The sequence below is a fragment of the Lottia gigantea genome (genome assembly GCF_000327385.1).
Source record: "Lottia gigantea unplaced genomic scaffold LOTGIsca_148, whole genome shotgun sequence".
NCBI classification, from domain to species: domain Eukaryota; kingdom Metazoa; phylum Mollusca; class Gastropoda; family Lottiidae; genus Lottia; species Lottia gigantea.
This window is the reverse complement of record NW_008707761.1, coordinates 202931-218408: the sequence shown is the minus strand read 5'-3', so window position 1 is coordinate 218408 and position 15478 is coordinate 202931. Positions and strand designations below refer to the sequence as shown.

The window sequence follows — 15478 nt, the reverse complement described above, 5'->3', positions numbered from 1 at the left end:
CTCCCTTTGATACATTGAATACGTGCTATAGTATAGACGAGAGTTTATTCAGTTTATTTAGAGGTAATTGACTGATGTTTTTAAATCGTTTACAATAGATTAATATACTCTACTCTTTTATATAAACATTATATATAGTAACTAGTTATAAAATCTTCATATTGGTTTTTATAGCGATTCAGTCACTTCTATTGATCTTATCCAAATGAAAAGGGGCTTGTAAGACTTAGACCGTAGATTTTCAACCACTTGGGGACATTTGATGTGTCAAAGGCTATGAAAAGAAAACTATCCAACTACAATATATTTAACATCTCATATAACTACATCATACAAACCCTTGGCTAACATTGTCGCTCTGAGTACTCGTAGAATTATTTTGTATTACATACTACGTGAGACCATTCCTGGTATCCAATCTTTGTTTCACTTTCGATACCTGGGACATTTTGGGGGACATATACACAAACAGGTTGAAAACCACTGCTTTAAATAACGTGTAACAGACTCGATCGAGCTGAGCCTTATCATACTGAATTTTACTTTAAAAAAAATCAGATTGAATATAAATACTGGTCATACTCAATAATATAGGTTGTTTTAAAAATGGCTGATTGAATATAAATCAGTATAAGATAATTATCTATTGTTAAAATACAAACTGTAGACTCGAATAATGTCACGTTTCTTATTACAATCAAATCAGTTAGGTCTAGTTCACGGTGGGTTCATACAAGATTTAAAGGCATTTCTTGGTGTTATGGTGATCTTAGAATAAAATCCCCATAAAAAACATGGGCCTTGGTCATGAGATTAGAACAAAGTCAAAGTCAAAGTTCCAAAACATGCAGTGGCCCAACTACCATTCGGACGGAGGGAACCAGGTCCACAGACCCCATCCCAAGAAAGAGATTAAAAAGAAATACAAACTAATCTACTAGCAATATATTATATGAGTGAAATATCATTAAATGGACTTACAGAGGAGTCTCAGAATGCAGAATGTTTAAAAATATTGCCGGAGAAGGGCCCAAACCCAATTAAATCCACTGACCTCTTATCAAGATGAGCCACTTCTCCGAGACTCATAATTCCAGAGCATTGGCGGGGTCAGTGGGGTATTTGCTCCCCCCCCCTCCCCCTTTTAGAATAGTGGTTTGCACCCCCAATTGTACCCCACTTCATTTTCAGCAAATTTAAATTTCTACCTTTTTTCTCCAAAATATATGTTCTTGAGAGAACACCCTTAGACGATCTATGAGAGGCTTGTGACTATAACACCACCACAGAGTAGCCAAAATTTGAATTTAGTCTCAACAGTTGTCCCCCTCCCCCCTCCATTGAGTCAGTCTACCCCCTATTTGTACCCCCAGTCTCGGAAGGCTGGCGCCGCCATTGTTCCAAAAATTACGAACTTCTAATCTTCATTACTAAAAGAAATTGGGACACAAAAATATCGTTCAATGGCACTATCATCCATAACGACATTGGCCACAGAGTGCTATGACGTCATAATAGGAATATCGTCAAGGACGTTATAACAGTTAAGATCTTTATTAAAAAACGTTCCAGAGAGTTTTAAGTCTAGTAGACTCATTTACATTCAATTTGGTATAAAGTAAGTCGAATGCCTGCTTCTAATTCAAGATTACTGAATCAAAGTCAATTTGAAGAAGTCAGTGGAACTATGAGTTGTCCGAATTGGTTTCATATTATTCTAAAAGGAAAATGTATTCTCTGTAACAAATCAGATAGTAAAAGATCTAAGTAAGTTTCTCTTCATTTTTCTGTGTTGTGTCTGTTTATATACAGATTTGTTGAGATGACTTCCAGTTTATTTCAAGATTTACCGCGGGCTCACTTTTGGCCAAAGTTTAAGTTTCTCCTCCAGGCTTCTGTGAAAATCTCCATTCTTCGGGTTGAACAGGAGTCCGCGGGGCCCCACTTATCTTTTTGAGCCACTGGTTGTTGGTCGCCTTCAATAAACCGAGCCTGGTTCGAGCTAGAGAAGCGTCTGATCAAACATCCCGTTAGATATGGTTTTTGGATTCCTTTGTCGTACAATCGTATTTCGAGCTACCCAGACGAAACCCAGACGTGTTCAAGGGATTCATCTTGAACCATTTCCTCTGAAGATAAAATGTTCCATTTTTTATCATCTTTTGTCATTCTGGACACAATAAGAATGTGTAGTGAATGATCGGTATTAGGAATTCAGGTCCTCCACAGCAAACTTTTTCTGTCTATGAAACGACAAAAGAAATCTGTTGGCGAATGCATCCAAACACTGTCTGAAAAATTACTACCTATCTAATTTTGACAGCCATTGTGGTCAAAAGAATCGTGACGAACGCCTATGGTCAATGTAAATAGCCGCGGTCAATCCCTTGCCTAATTAAAATAATATATCTACTGTAACAATGTATATATTATAACGAGTTATTGTTAGGGCGAGTAACACAGATCTGTAATTAGAAACTAGTAACGAATTGATCTTTGATCAGTAGGGCCTTTTCGCCTGACGTTGGTATTCTCCAGCGAGTTTGTATATCAGAACGAGAACGTGTAAACAGTGCCAAACAAGACCCAAATCTTTCTTTAGGGGATTTTAGGGGGGTGGGGGGTAAACTGGGTATATCCTTTCGGAGAGTCCTCATAGCTTATAGTCTTTATTGGGTTATAGTATTTCTTTCATCCTATCTAGTCCTGCACACTCTACATTGGCTCAATGGGTTGCTTCTAATAACCCATAAATCCGACATAGGTCTGGTCGAGATAATACCTTCAAATTTTTAAACTCAGTTTCCCCCTGTCAGTGATGCAAACAGCGTCACTTTTCACTTTTCTCAAACAATAAAGTTTGAAATTGAAGCTCATGAACAGACTGACCCAGACACCAGCACAAAATAAATGTAAAAGCGTCTAGTTGTACGGCTTTGAACATTAAATACATCTCGACAATACAGAAGAACGGTAGTCTGATACCAATGTCCTGCTAATTTTCCCTCGTTGCACACTGTATGATGTGGCCTGTCTTCATTAGCCCAATTAAGTACCGAAGGTAGACCTCCATTTCATTTCATAAGTCGAAGTAATTACAGAAAAGTACAACTTCATTTCATTTTAGTATATTATATTCATTTTTAAACAATTCCTGAACGACAGCCGAATAGTCCCCAAACCTTTCCTAATCTCCCATGCATTAAATCCACCAAGTTTATAATCCCGACATGTTTCCCTCATAATAACCTGGCTTCATTCATCAAATATGTAAGAAGCGCCCTGAGAATTTAGGCACGATCAAAATAATTGACACAAAACCTGTAAATTATTATACTCGAGGCCTACAGGAAAGTTTTTGTATCTAAGGATTCACGTGACGTGTTGCTAGGTAAATTAATATGCAAACAAATGTAACGTCTGTCTATATTATATTATATGTGTGAAGTTTTGAAACAATAATCCAAATCGGGCAGACGATTTAAGGATTTTTAGGGTGTTTCTGGGAACTGCTTTCATTACAGCACACTCAGGTAAGGTGCCAGTCTTGGTTTTCTTCTGAAAGTCTTGAGAGATTTCTGTTCGTTAATATGCTTCGAAATGGGTGAACTTTGAAGAGTTTTGTTTAATTTGATTTTCAAATATATCAGAATATTAGTATAGAAGTGGGCTTTAAATTGTCAAACAGTTGGAAATCAAAATATTTTCCTGCAAGATTCTAAAATATTGAATACTTGTATTTAAATCTAATTTTCTTATCGTGGTGTATTAATTGTCTAATCTCTAAGTTTTTTTCTATTTTGTGAATAATACTATATAAGAAGATGTATATTAGCTGACAATTACCGATTAAAATTTAAATGTATATCTGGTTATGAACAGTTGAAAATCAAATTATGTATGTTCCCCAAGATCTTCAAATATTAAATACTGAAATCTAAATCTTATCGTGGTGTGATATCGGTCTAATCTCTAAGTTTTGTCTTATCTGTGAATTATATAAAAAAAATGGCCCTCACTCCATAACGATTACCAGTTGTGAATAAGAATAGCGGTTATAAATTTCGAACACACCTCTCATGTAACTGAGTTGTGAGTTGAACTCTCATGTAACTGAGTTGTGAGTTGTACTCTCATGTAACTGAGTTGTGAGTTGTACTCTCATGTAACTGAGTTGTGAGTTGTACTCTCATGTAACTGAGTTGTGAGTTGTGAGTTGTACTCTCATGCTACCGAGTTGTGAGTTGTACTCTCTTGTAACTGAGTTGTGAGTTGTACTCTCATGTAACTGAGTTGTGAGTTGTACTCTCGTGTAACTGAGTTGTGAGTTGTACTCTCATGTAACTGAGTTGTGAGTTGTACTCTCGTGTAACTGAGTTGTTAGTTGTACTCTCGTGTAACTGAGTTGTGAGTTGTACTCTCATGTAACTGAGTTGTGAGTTGTACTCTCTTGTAACTGAGTTGTGAGTTGTACTCTCGTGTAACTGAGTTGTGAGTTGTACTCTCATGTAACTGAGTTGTGAGTTGTACTCTCATGTAACTGAGTTGTGAGTTGTACTCTCATGTAACTGAGTTGTTAGTTGTACTCTCATGTAACTGAGTTGTTAGTTGTACTCTTATGTAACTGAGTTGTGAGTTGTACTCTCATGTAACTGAGTTGTGAGTTGTACTCTCATGTAACTGAGTTGTGAGTTGTACTCTCATGTAACTGAGTTGTTAGTTGCACTCTCATGCTACTGAGTTGTGAGTTGTACTCTCATGTAACTGAGTTGTGAGTTGTACTCTCATGTAACTGAGTTGCGAGTTGTACTCTCATGTAACTGAGTTGTGAGTTGTACTCTCATGTAACTGAGTTGTGAGTTGTGTTAGGAACTCATGACCACTTTCATTATTTACAACCATAAACAACTGGTAATAACTATGATGTGAGGGTATCTTTAAACTAGATTTTATTAGACTTACGTAAAGTCGATTGTACCATATATTAGGTTGATCTTTTGATACCTTAATATCTATAGAAAGTTTTCCGGATGGTAAAGAAAAACGGTTGTTTTGAACATCATCTTATACCTGCAATAGTCAGCATTAGGGTTTGAGGATGTGATCGACTAGGCTACTGGTTTAACCTGAAAGTTTATAATTCTGTTGAATTATCTTGTTTGTAGGTAAAACTCTTCAGACACCAAACAATTCCTGTTAAAAAATATAACAATGTAACTGCATTTCTTGTGCCTTGTAGAATATTAGTATAGCTCATGATAAGGTACAAATCAGCGTTCTCATCATGATTAACATGATTTAAAGACAAAAACTTGTCTACCCTGTCTGCTCGACGCGTGGACAGTAACGTTTTTACGGGGGTGGAGGTTGGTGGACTTACCCTAACAGAAAAGTTGTTAACCGACTTTACCTCCGCCATTATATTATAGGGAAACAACTGGCTGTTACTCCCCCTTCAAAATTCTATGTCGTCCACTCGCCTAATGAATCTTAAAAACGCCATTGCGCGTGGTTGACACGTCCGAGGTTTATGTACATTAGGCTATCGTATGATATCAACTCGTCAACAATGAAGGGTCTAACTTGGATTATTGACAGTAAACATTGTTATTACCACTTGAGTCTTAGATACCAGGCTATCAATATCACCTTTAGCCAGGTCACTTCGACCACGACAAACAGTCTTGAAACTAAATAGGTCATTTCGACCTTGGTCAATCTCGCCCAGTATGCAGAAGACATGATAGCCTCCTCTTTGAGATCATGCAGCACTATTTAACAGGCCAACTTGCTTTCTGCACTTCTCGGTGGTTTCCACTGTAGGGCGATGGTAAATACTGCCTGGTGAACCGTTTGCCCAACTCGTAACCGACTAGCATGACAACTCCTGTTGACATGAACATAGACATGTCTGATATCAGTGACGATATCACATCCGGATATCACGTCTGAGGAACAGAATAGGGTCAGTTATCAGTAGTGACGATATCACATCCGTATATCACGTCTGAGGAACAGGATAGGGTCAGAGATGTCGTTAGTGACGGTATCACATCCGGATATCACGTCTGAAGGGCAGGATAGGGTCAGAGTTGTCGTTAATGACGGTATCACATCCGGATATCACGTCTGAGGAACTATGTTGAGTCAGAGTTGTCGTTAGTGATGATATCGCATCCGGATATCACATCTGAGAAACAGGATAGGGTCAGAGATGTCGTTAGTGACGGTATTACATCCGAATATCATGTCTGGGGAACTGGGTCAGAGTTGTCGTTTGTGACGGTATCACATCCGGATATCACGTCTGAGAAACAGGATAGGGTCAGAGTTGTCGTTAGTGACTGTATCACATCCGGATATCACGTCTGAGGAACAGGATAGGGTCAGAGATGTCGTTAGTGACGGTATCACATCCGAATATCACGTCTGGGGAACTGGGTCAGAGTTGTCGTTTGTGACGGTATCACATCCGGATATCACGTCTGGGAAACAGGATAGGGTCAGAGTTGTCGTTAGTGATGACATCACATCCGGATATCACGTCTGAGAAACAGGATAGGGTCAGAGTTGTCGTTAGTGACGGTATCACATCCGGACATTACGTCTGAGAAACAGGATAGGGTCAGAGTTGTCGTTAGTGACGGTATCACCTCCGGACATCACGTCTGAGAAACAGGATAGGGTCAGAGTTGTCGTTAGTGACGGTATCACATCCGGACATCACGTCTGAGAAACATGATAGGGTCAGAGATGTCGTTAGTGATGATATCACCTCCGGACATCACGTCTGAGAAACAGGATAGGGTCAGAGTTGTCGTTAGTGACGGTATCACATCCGGACATCACGTCTGAGAAACAGGATAGGGTCAGAGTTGTCGTTAGTGATGATATCATCTCCGGACATCACGTCTGAGAAACAGGATAGGGTCAGAGTTGTCGTTAGTGATGATATCACTTCCGGATATCACGTCTGAGAAACAGGATAGGGTCAGCGTTGTCGTTAATGACGATATCACCTCCGGATATCACGTCTGAGAAACAGGATAGGGTCAGAGTTGTCGTTAGTGATGATATCACCTCCGGATATCATGTCTGAGGAACTATGTTGAGTCAGAGTTGTCGTTAGTGATGATATCACATCCGAATATCACGTCTGGGAAACTGGGCCAGAGTTGTCGTTTGTGACGGTATCACATCCGGATATCACGTATGGGGAACAGGATAGGGTCAGAGTTGTCGTTAGTGACGGTATTACCTCCGGACATCACGTCTGAGAAACAGGATAGGGTCAGCGTTGTCGTTAATGACGATGTCACCCCTGGATATCACGTCTGAGAAACAGGGTAGGGTCAGAGTTGTCGTTAATGACGATATCACCTCCGGATATCACGTCTGAGGAACTATGTTGAGTCAGAGTTGTCGTTAGTGGCGACATCACATCCGGATGTCACGTCTGGGGAACAGGATAGGGTCAGAGTTGTCGTTAGTGACGGTATCACATCCGGACATCACGTCTGAGAAACAGGATAGGGTCGGAGTTGTCGTTAGTGACGATATCACCTCCGGATATCACGTCTGAGGAACTACGTTGAGTCAGAGTTGTCGTTAGTGATGATATCACATCCGGATATCACGTCTGGGGAACAGGATAGGGTCAGAGTTGTCGTTAGTGACGGTATCACATCCGGACATCACGTCTGAGAAACAGGTAGGGTAAGAGTTGTCGTTAGTGACGGCATCACATCCGGATATCACGTCTGAGAAACAGGATAGGGTCAGAGTTGTCGTTAGTGACGATATCACCTCCGGATATCACGTCTGAGAAACAGAATAGGGTCAGAGTTGTCGTTAGTGACGACATCACATCCGGAAATCACGTCCGAGAAACAGGATAGGGTCAGAGTTGTCGTTAGTGACGATATCACATCCGGAAATCACGTCCGAGGAACAGGATAGGGTTAGAGTTGTTGGGCTAGTAACCGACATGTCATGTTCATGAAAAAGTTTGACGTAAAAAGAAATTAAGATAGCAGGCAGAGTGTATGTCGAAATAATTTACAATGTCGCTATTGACTATTACACAACTTAATATATCAACTCTAGGAGATTATTTATTTTTCATTTTCTGTCAGATTAGGTTCATAAATAACTCGACTGATTATAAAGTGTATGGTGCACATAAACAGTTCAGTAAGAGAACATCAATATATTCAGATTGTTACTTCTCTTGTCCACACTGTTAGTTACAAATTGTTGGAGTCACCGCCCTCGACAAAGTAGGCAACGGAAATCACTTGGAAATTTACGTCTGTAGCCTACCTAAGAAAATATTTTTGAAAAAATGTCCACACATGACTTCACAAAGGTTCAATGTTCATGATATGTCGTCAAACGAATTTTGTGATGTCACCCATATTCAGCATTCACATTAACAGTTAAGTCCATTCATAATTTCAGATGGGGGTTATTTGCAAAAGTTCGTTCGATCCAATTTATGTCCAATCTTTGGCGATCTATTTAGATTACAAAAAATGAATGGTTAGTCCGTGCACATTATCATATTGGTAAAAATTCGACGACATTCTTTGGAGTTGTATCCCTTGAACTATCAAGAAATTAACCTTAGCTAGACACTTGTAAATTGTGTTGAAATGTTATGTTATGTTATAAAAGAAGTGTGTTATATCATAATATATTCCTTTGTGTTTTTTGTTATATGTGCTCTCAACTTCTAAATGTCGTTCAAATCTTATAACCTTAGCTACCTATTTATAATTACAGGATGACGTATTATGATTCTCCACAAATCGTGAGGACAAGAAGTGCCACGCCCCTCACTCCAGAAATGTCCAAGATTTTACCATTCGTCACAGATAAAACTGTTTCCCGCCATTTTAGCAGTAATGGTCGTTCCATGGGGTTAGGTCACGCCAGAACGTATTACAATCCCGCTAGGTCAGGTGCTTTCTATAGATCTTTTCGGTACTTTGATGTATAAGATCGGGTCAGCAGACTCCCGTCTTCATAAAGTCAAGCTTTAACGAATTTCGTACTTTTACCTTGACTGCAATTGTCACCATTCTTGTTTCATGGAAAGCAGCGAATTGATTGAATTGTACGTTAATGAATACAGCCAATCAGAGCCTTCGACAGAAAGGCTGTAAATAATATGGCTTCTTGTTTACAAGCACCTGATACCACTTTTCATTATGAAATACTTATTCACTTATTATTGATAGGCCTATACTTCCTCGTGTAAACACTTCATTAGCTGCTATTAATGTTTTGCAAGTATGTTGTTTGAATTTCGGGTTTCGTTTTTACGTTTGGATCGTTAGTACTTGGTTTATTCCTCTACAAACACCAATTTTATTGTATATTTCAGTAAATCACTATATTCACGATATTCTACCAATGATTGGGGAGCCAGTAACAAAGTTAATTTCGGTCTTTCTGATCGAGAAAGATCTTACGCTGAACGATTGAGAGCTGACGCCTGGCGAGCTGTTAAAGAAACTGATGCGAGAACTAGGAACAGGCAGAATGAAGCTACCAGGCGATTAGGTACGTATTAGAATGTTAGCTTCAAAATCATCTTCAAGGCGTGAACTCTGACCTTACATTGGTACTCAGACACTTGACGATCTTCAATGCCTCGTTGTCATGTATCCAATCGTTAAGGAATGAATGTGGATCTTGTTATCGTTATGGGGAAATAAACGCGTTTTTCATGACAAGACAAATGACCTGTCAATCATAAAGTGGGCGTGTCATAACGCTTTCAGCGTTTATTGGGTCATATTGATATCAGGTATGGTTGGGTATATTAAAGAACAATCATTAGTTCTGTAAATATCAGTACCTAATCGACTAGTTCATCCAATCAACATTGGCTAAATGTTAAGCTAGTATTAGGTGACAGCCTAGGTTCAATTAGATCAAGATAAGTGATTAAGAAGTTGACTATTTCATAGCATATTCATTATTCAGAGTGTTCCATGAATATTTATAAACCCTTGTCACAAGCCTTGTTATGTAAATCATCATATCCTGACACTTGTTTCAACGTATATGATGCTTATTACTGTTTGGCCCATCTCCACAATATCAAGCTATTACGAACACCTTTCTTGTATCACAGAATGCAACGACTTGATTGGATTGTACGCCAGCAAATACAGCCAATCAGAGTTCTCGACAGAAAGACTGTAAACATCAAGAGTTGTTCATATTGTTAATATTTCAACAGGTGACAGAGTTTGTGATATAGCACATTGGAAAAGTGAATTAAATAATGAAATTGATGCCATGCAGCATGAAACAGAGGATTTAAGGGTAAAGAGTTACCGCCCTTCGCTTATTGCTGTGTCTTCTATCCTAACATTTGCTATTTTCACTTGTTGTTTTGTTTTAACATATCTGATGATCTGTGGCTTTCTTTTCTCCCCGAGTTTTATCTTTTTATTCTGGAGAATGTTGTTTCCTCTTTGGCTCACTGGAAAAACTTTAAATCTCTCCACGAATGGTACCATGATCCTACAGACAATGATTGGAAATTGGGTTCACATAAGCACACTGTAGATTAAAAATTAAAAACAATATTGGAACGAATGTGAAAATTTTGAAATTTAAAAGATCAAATAAAACCTCAAGAAAATATATAAAGAAAACTATTTTTTTAAAAAAAAGGAAAAAAGAAAGCCACCGACTAAATGACTTCACCTTTTCTTCTTATTTCACCCTTTCATTAACTTTCTTCTCCCCTTCACCTCTTACTAACAGAACAGAGAGTTGAAGAATTAAATTATATGAAAACAGAAGTCAACAACGAATATCGCGCTCTTTATATAGAGACAGACTATCTCAAGGTAGACTCTTTAGACATTTTCATTTTCACAAAAAATAATTGTTAAGATGTTTTCAAGTTTTTGTATGTGTATCAGGTACACTTATAGAGCGACAACTCTGACCCTACCAGGTTTTCTCCGCGGTGATATAACGAAGGGATATCGAAAGTTGGAAGGCCCAGATGTGTCGGCTATACGTGTACCTTTAATACTAACTTCAAATAATATATGTTTTCCTACTACGTTTTTACTTCCGGCAAACGTTCTAATCTGCAGCTTTGATATACATCTATATATTCTTTGTTTAATACTCTCTTTTACTTGGCTTTTACTGATATCCAGGCCCGTATTTAGACTTGATTGTTCGGAAGGACATGTAATGGACCGGTTGACAGAGTTTTTTCAAGGGGGGGGGGGGGGGGGTCCATTTGTCGAAAGGAAGGGGAAGGTGGGGCATCTTTCCCTCCTGTAGCTACGGGCCTGTTGATATCGCTTTATATACTAGTACGTGTATCATTTCTCTTCAAAGGGAGACAACTATGTTTCAGAGACACGTCGAATTTACCGTTTGGCTAGAAATGTTTCAGGGGGAGGCGGGGGGATAAAAAAAATTTGAATGTCGGAGGGCCAATGCCGGGTGAGCATCTCTTCTGGGAGTGACGCAGAAACGCCATTGATTGCGGTGTCCGTTAAACTTTTAGAGAAGAGAGTTAAGAGCCAATATGGCGAGGTACCCAAGGTAGACCTAGCGTCTGGCAAAGTCCGAGGGCAGCAAAACAACTGACTGTATATAAATATAGGCTATATAGAAATTTATACAATTTTCACATGTTGCCTTCTAACCTGCCCTCAGAAAATAATAACAAAATATTTAATTGAAATCACCTGTTGTATTTTATCTCCAGGAATATCGTCGAATGTTAGAGAAAGCGTTTAATGATACAGGTAATCCATTACATATAGCTGAAGAATGTTTATTACATAGAGAGAAAAGACACGGTATAGATCTGGTGAATGATGAAGTCGAGAAGTCACTAAGTAAGGTATGTATCTACCGTGAAAGTTCCTTAGCGATGGGCTTTACGGAAACTGTCGAGATTTGCCGAATGGCTACTAACGGTTTACCGTGAAAGGTAACAACAGATCACGGTAATGTTAAATACCGGAAGTAAGGAGTCTCGTCCAAGAAGACACAACGAAATTCACCATTCATTACCATGTCAGATTCAGCTTTACTAGAGAATCCTCCATTCGGCAATCCTCGGCAGTTTCCGTAAAGTTAAAACTTTCAAAGTGGACCATTTGAGAATCCGACAAAAAACAATAATCGAGCATTCATAATATGGACATCTAACTTAGGAGATTTTGATATACTGTTTGATGTAGACGGAGGTTACTCTCATCCTTGCCAAGTTCAGAAGAGGGGTTGGTTTTCTAAAATTTCAACTCAAATGAATTATATATAGATAAAACAGAATTACATTCGGGATGCACGTGCATTCTCATTGGTTACCTAATTGTCAATCGTATACATTTTCAGGAAGTAGCTGTAATTAAGAAATGTCAAGGTCGCATGAAAAAATTATTAGATAAAGCTTACGTACAGCTCAAGTAGGTATTCGGTTTTCACCATAACTAAGCTAATGAGATACAATTCAGTGAATAGCTCTAATTAGCCTGTCTGTCTATTTCGGACTCAAGGGATGCCTCCCACTCCCCCACTTTCAATTTTTAACAGTGAAAGAATAACCTGTGCCCCCCTGGACAATTGTGTGGCCCCTGCTCGACCCGCTACCTGATGTTACATAGAAGCTCCACTATTGCTTGTATCATTGCTTTGTATAAACAAAACTTCCGTATAACTCTTGACATCTGTGTCCTGTAAGGTGTCAACAAAGAACAATTCTGTTAATGAAGCAGTATTGTTGTTTGCAATTCGAGTTACATTACTCTAAAGAACCAAAATATCAAGAAAAATAAAGATGATTGATGATTTTGAGTTGAATCTGTTTCAGAATGAACCGAGCAGCCCAACACTCCCTGGAAATAGACAGTAAAGATAAACACCATGCTCAGAATTTAGATGACAGAATGCAACAGTTGAGGAACTCCTCGGCCGGTATAGGTTATTACCCCGGAATTGAGAACGTCGATAATACGTGAGTATAGAATATTTGTTCACAGTCGTGTCGAGTTCCTTCGATTGGTTCCATTACTCTCCTTCCCTCTATAAATCTTTACTATTTCATGGTATTCTCTTGCAATCATTTGTATGTTGGAGAATATAGCCCAACTACTTGAATAGAACGCCTTAAATCATAATTGTCCAAATAAAAAATTTTTCAGAAAAACAAGCAATAATCGACAGAGAAGTTTCAATTATATATTGGTTGATACATAACAATACATTTCAAAACTTGTCTCGGAAGATACTAAAGTGCCCTGCACCTCCAGACTACCTCTTGTCTTTCATAGAAATTGATGCCATTTTCTTGATCTTCCAGAATCACCATCCCCGAATCGTGGGCTCGATATTCTCAAGAGAACATCATCAGATCTCAGAAAGAGAGAGCCGCTTCGGAAAGACTTCGTGGTGAAATTGATAGCTGTCTGAGAGCATGCGCAAACGAAATGTGGAGTATATTCAACGCTGTGAATAACGCCTTTAATACGAGAGTTCGCGAGACTACAGATGCTAGAAATAAACTGCAAGGTCATCTTCAGAGAGTAAGTATTTAAACAATGTGATATCAGCATCCGCTGTTAAAATTAACTTGGCATCTACTACCCAACCATTTGAAAGTTGATTCGTGCTGCCAACCTTGCGAAGCAAACAGTCAAACTTGTATTAAGCAGGCGGCCAGGGGATTGCTTAAATTTAGTTGCTGACTGGCGGAAGGTGCTGAGGTTTGATGCATCCAATGAATTAAGAATGACAATTTCATCTTGTGAGATTTAGTTGTATGACTTGTTATTTATGCACGTGCATTTCTTCATCATTCCAAGCACAACCTGTTTGTCAGTTGAATATGATGTTCTGTATTGTGTGACAGAGCGAAATGCTTGTATCTTCTGAACGAGGTAGTTTTAAGCCTTCTTATCTCCCCTGTGTGTTCATTTCAGTTCAATAATCCTGGTGATTATTATTTCAGACGATGCAGGAGATTTTCGACATGGAAAAAAATGTTGAGTTGTTAAGAAAAGCCATTCAAGATAAAGAAAATCCAATGAAAGTGGCTCAAACTCGACTTGATGAAAGAACAAGAAGAATCCATGTTGAAGTCTGCCACGATCCTGTCATGAAAACGTAAGTGTTAACTCTCTTCTTGATAAGGGCGGATTTTTATTGCCCCTGTTCTTAAAAAAACATTAAAAAAAGACTTACGATAAAAAGTCAACAGAAGTGTGAAATTTTATATTGAGAATTAACACACTAACGACAAAAGAGATTTTTCAAAATATGGATTTGACTCCCCATTTCTATGGGGAAGGGGCTTCCCCGTATCACTTTTTACACACATGTGCCCCCTCCCCTTCTTATGATTGATAGAAACACAACTTTCATCTGTTATTTCTGCTTCGTTTCAGATTGACGCGAGAAGTACACGAGATCCGAGAATCAGTGAGAATTCTGAAGGAGAAATTGAAGGCGTGTGAATTAAGTCTGTCCAGATTGGTGAAAACTAGGTCCACATTGGAGCATGATATCGCTACCAAGGATAACTCCATTAAAATAGATACCAGCTATTGTTTGGGCATGCGTAAGGGATTTCCTATGGACCCTAAAGTGGGCCCAATATTCCAGATGCCTACTTGTTAACTAAATTATCGATGGTTTCTTCTTTTATTAATTTTTTTAAAATGCTTATTTTTTCGCTTTTTCTGTGATAATTGTAGTTTATGTGAATATTTTCTATTTTAATATTTTTGGTAAAAACTGGAGGTAGATATAATAATTATGTAAATAATATTGAGTGAAAAAGTTCCCAAGATATTTCTTAATAGTTTATAGCTAAATGTAACAATTCATGCGTTGTTCCGAGAAGTCTACGTCATCCTATATTTTATAGTTATACCAAACAATTCTCTGAGGCCCTAAAATTAAAAGAAAAACACAAATCTTTATTTTGTGGGTGGGTGGGTGTTTCTCATGGGGGTAACTTCAGGCTAATTAGTTACAAGGGAGTGTGGGGCTTTTCTTCTTATCCGGCAACGCGTTGATTGTCTTGATAAGGGCGGATTTTTAATGCCCTGTTCTAAAAAAAAAAGAGAATTGAAAAAAAGACTTAAGATAAAAAGTCACCAGAATTCTCTGAGGCCCTAAAATTAAAAGAAAAACACAAATCTTTAGTTTGTGGGTGGGTGGGTGTTTCTCATGGGGGTAACTTCAGGCTTATTAGTTACAGGGGAGGGGTGGGGCTTTTCTTAGATCCGGCAACGCGTCGATTGTCAATAATTGATTGATTTTTTTTCAAAAATGTCAAATATAATAAAAATCTACATTTCAGTTTTTTCTCATAAATTTTTTGATTTCTCTTGCCGTTTACTCAAGTTTAAAATACCGAAATCAGTATTAGCTACAGATAGTCTCGAATTATCTATAGACATCTTAATTTATTCAGTATTTT

The 15478-nt window shown here is 38.4% G+C and overlaps 2 protein-coding genes across 2 annotated transcripts; both read left to right on the top strand.

The window, feature by feature from the left end:
• Nucleotides 1-7121: 7121 nt before the first annotated feature.
• LOTGIDRAFT_140510 (hypothetical protein) lies at nt 7122-7277 on the top strand (the record flags this gene model as incomplete). Its single annotated transcript, XM_009050260.1, has 1 exon — nt 7122-7277. A coding segment is annotated over one exon (156 nt), but the record flags the coding sequence as incomplete, so codon positions are not given.
• Nucleotides 7278-9392: 2115 nt separating this feature from the next.
• Nucleotides 9393-14670, top strand: LOTGIDRAFT_140506 (hypothetical protein; the record flags this gene model as incomplete). The annotated part of the gene is made up of 8 exons (XM_009050259.1): nt 9393-9567; nt 10253-10338; nt 11756-11893; nt 12391-12461; nt 12866-13009; nt 13355-13577; nt 14003-14157; nt 14439-14670. Coding segments are annotated over 8 exons (1224 nt in total), but the record flags the coding sequence as incomplete, so codon positions are not given.
• Between the last annotated feature and the right edge of the window lie 808 nt (nt 14671-15478).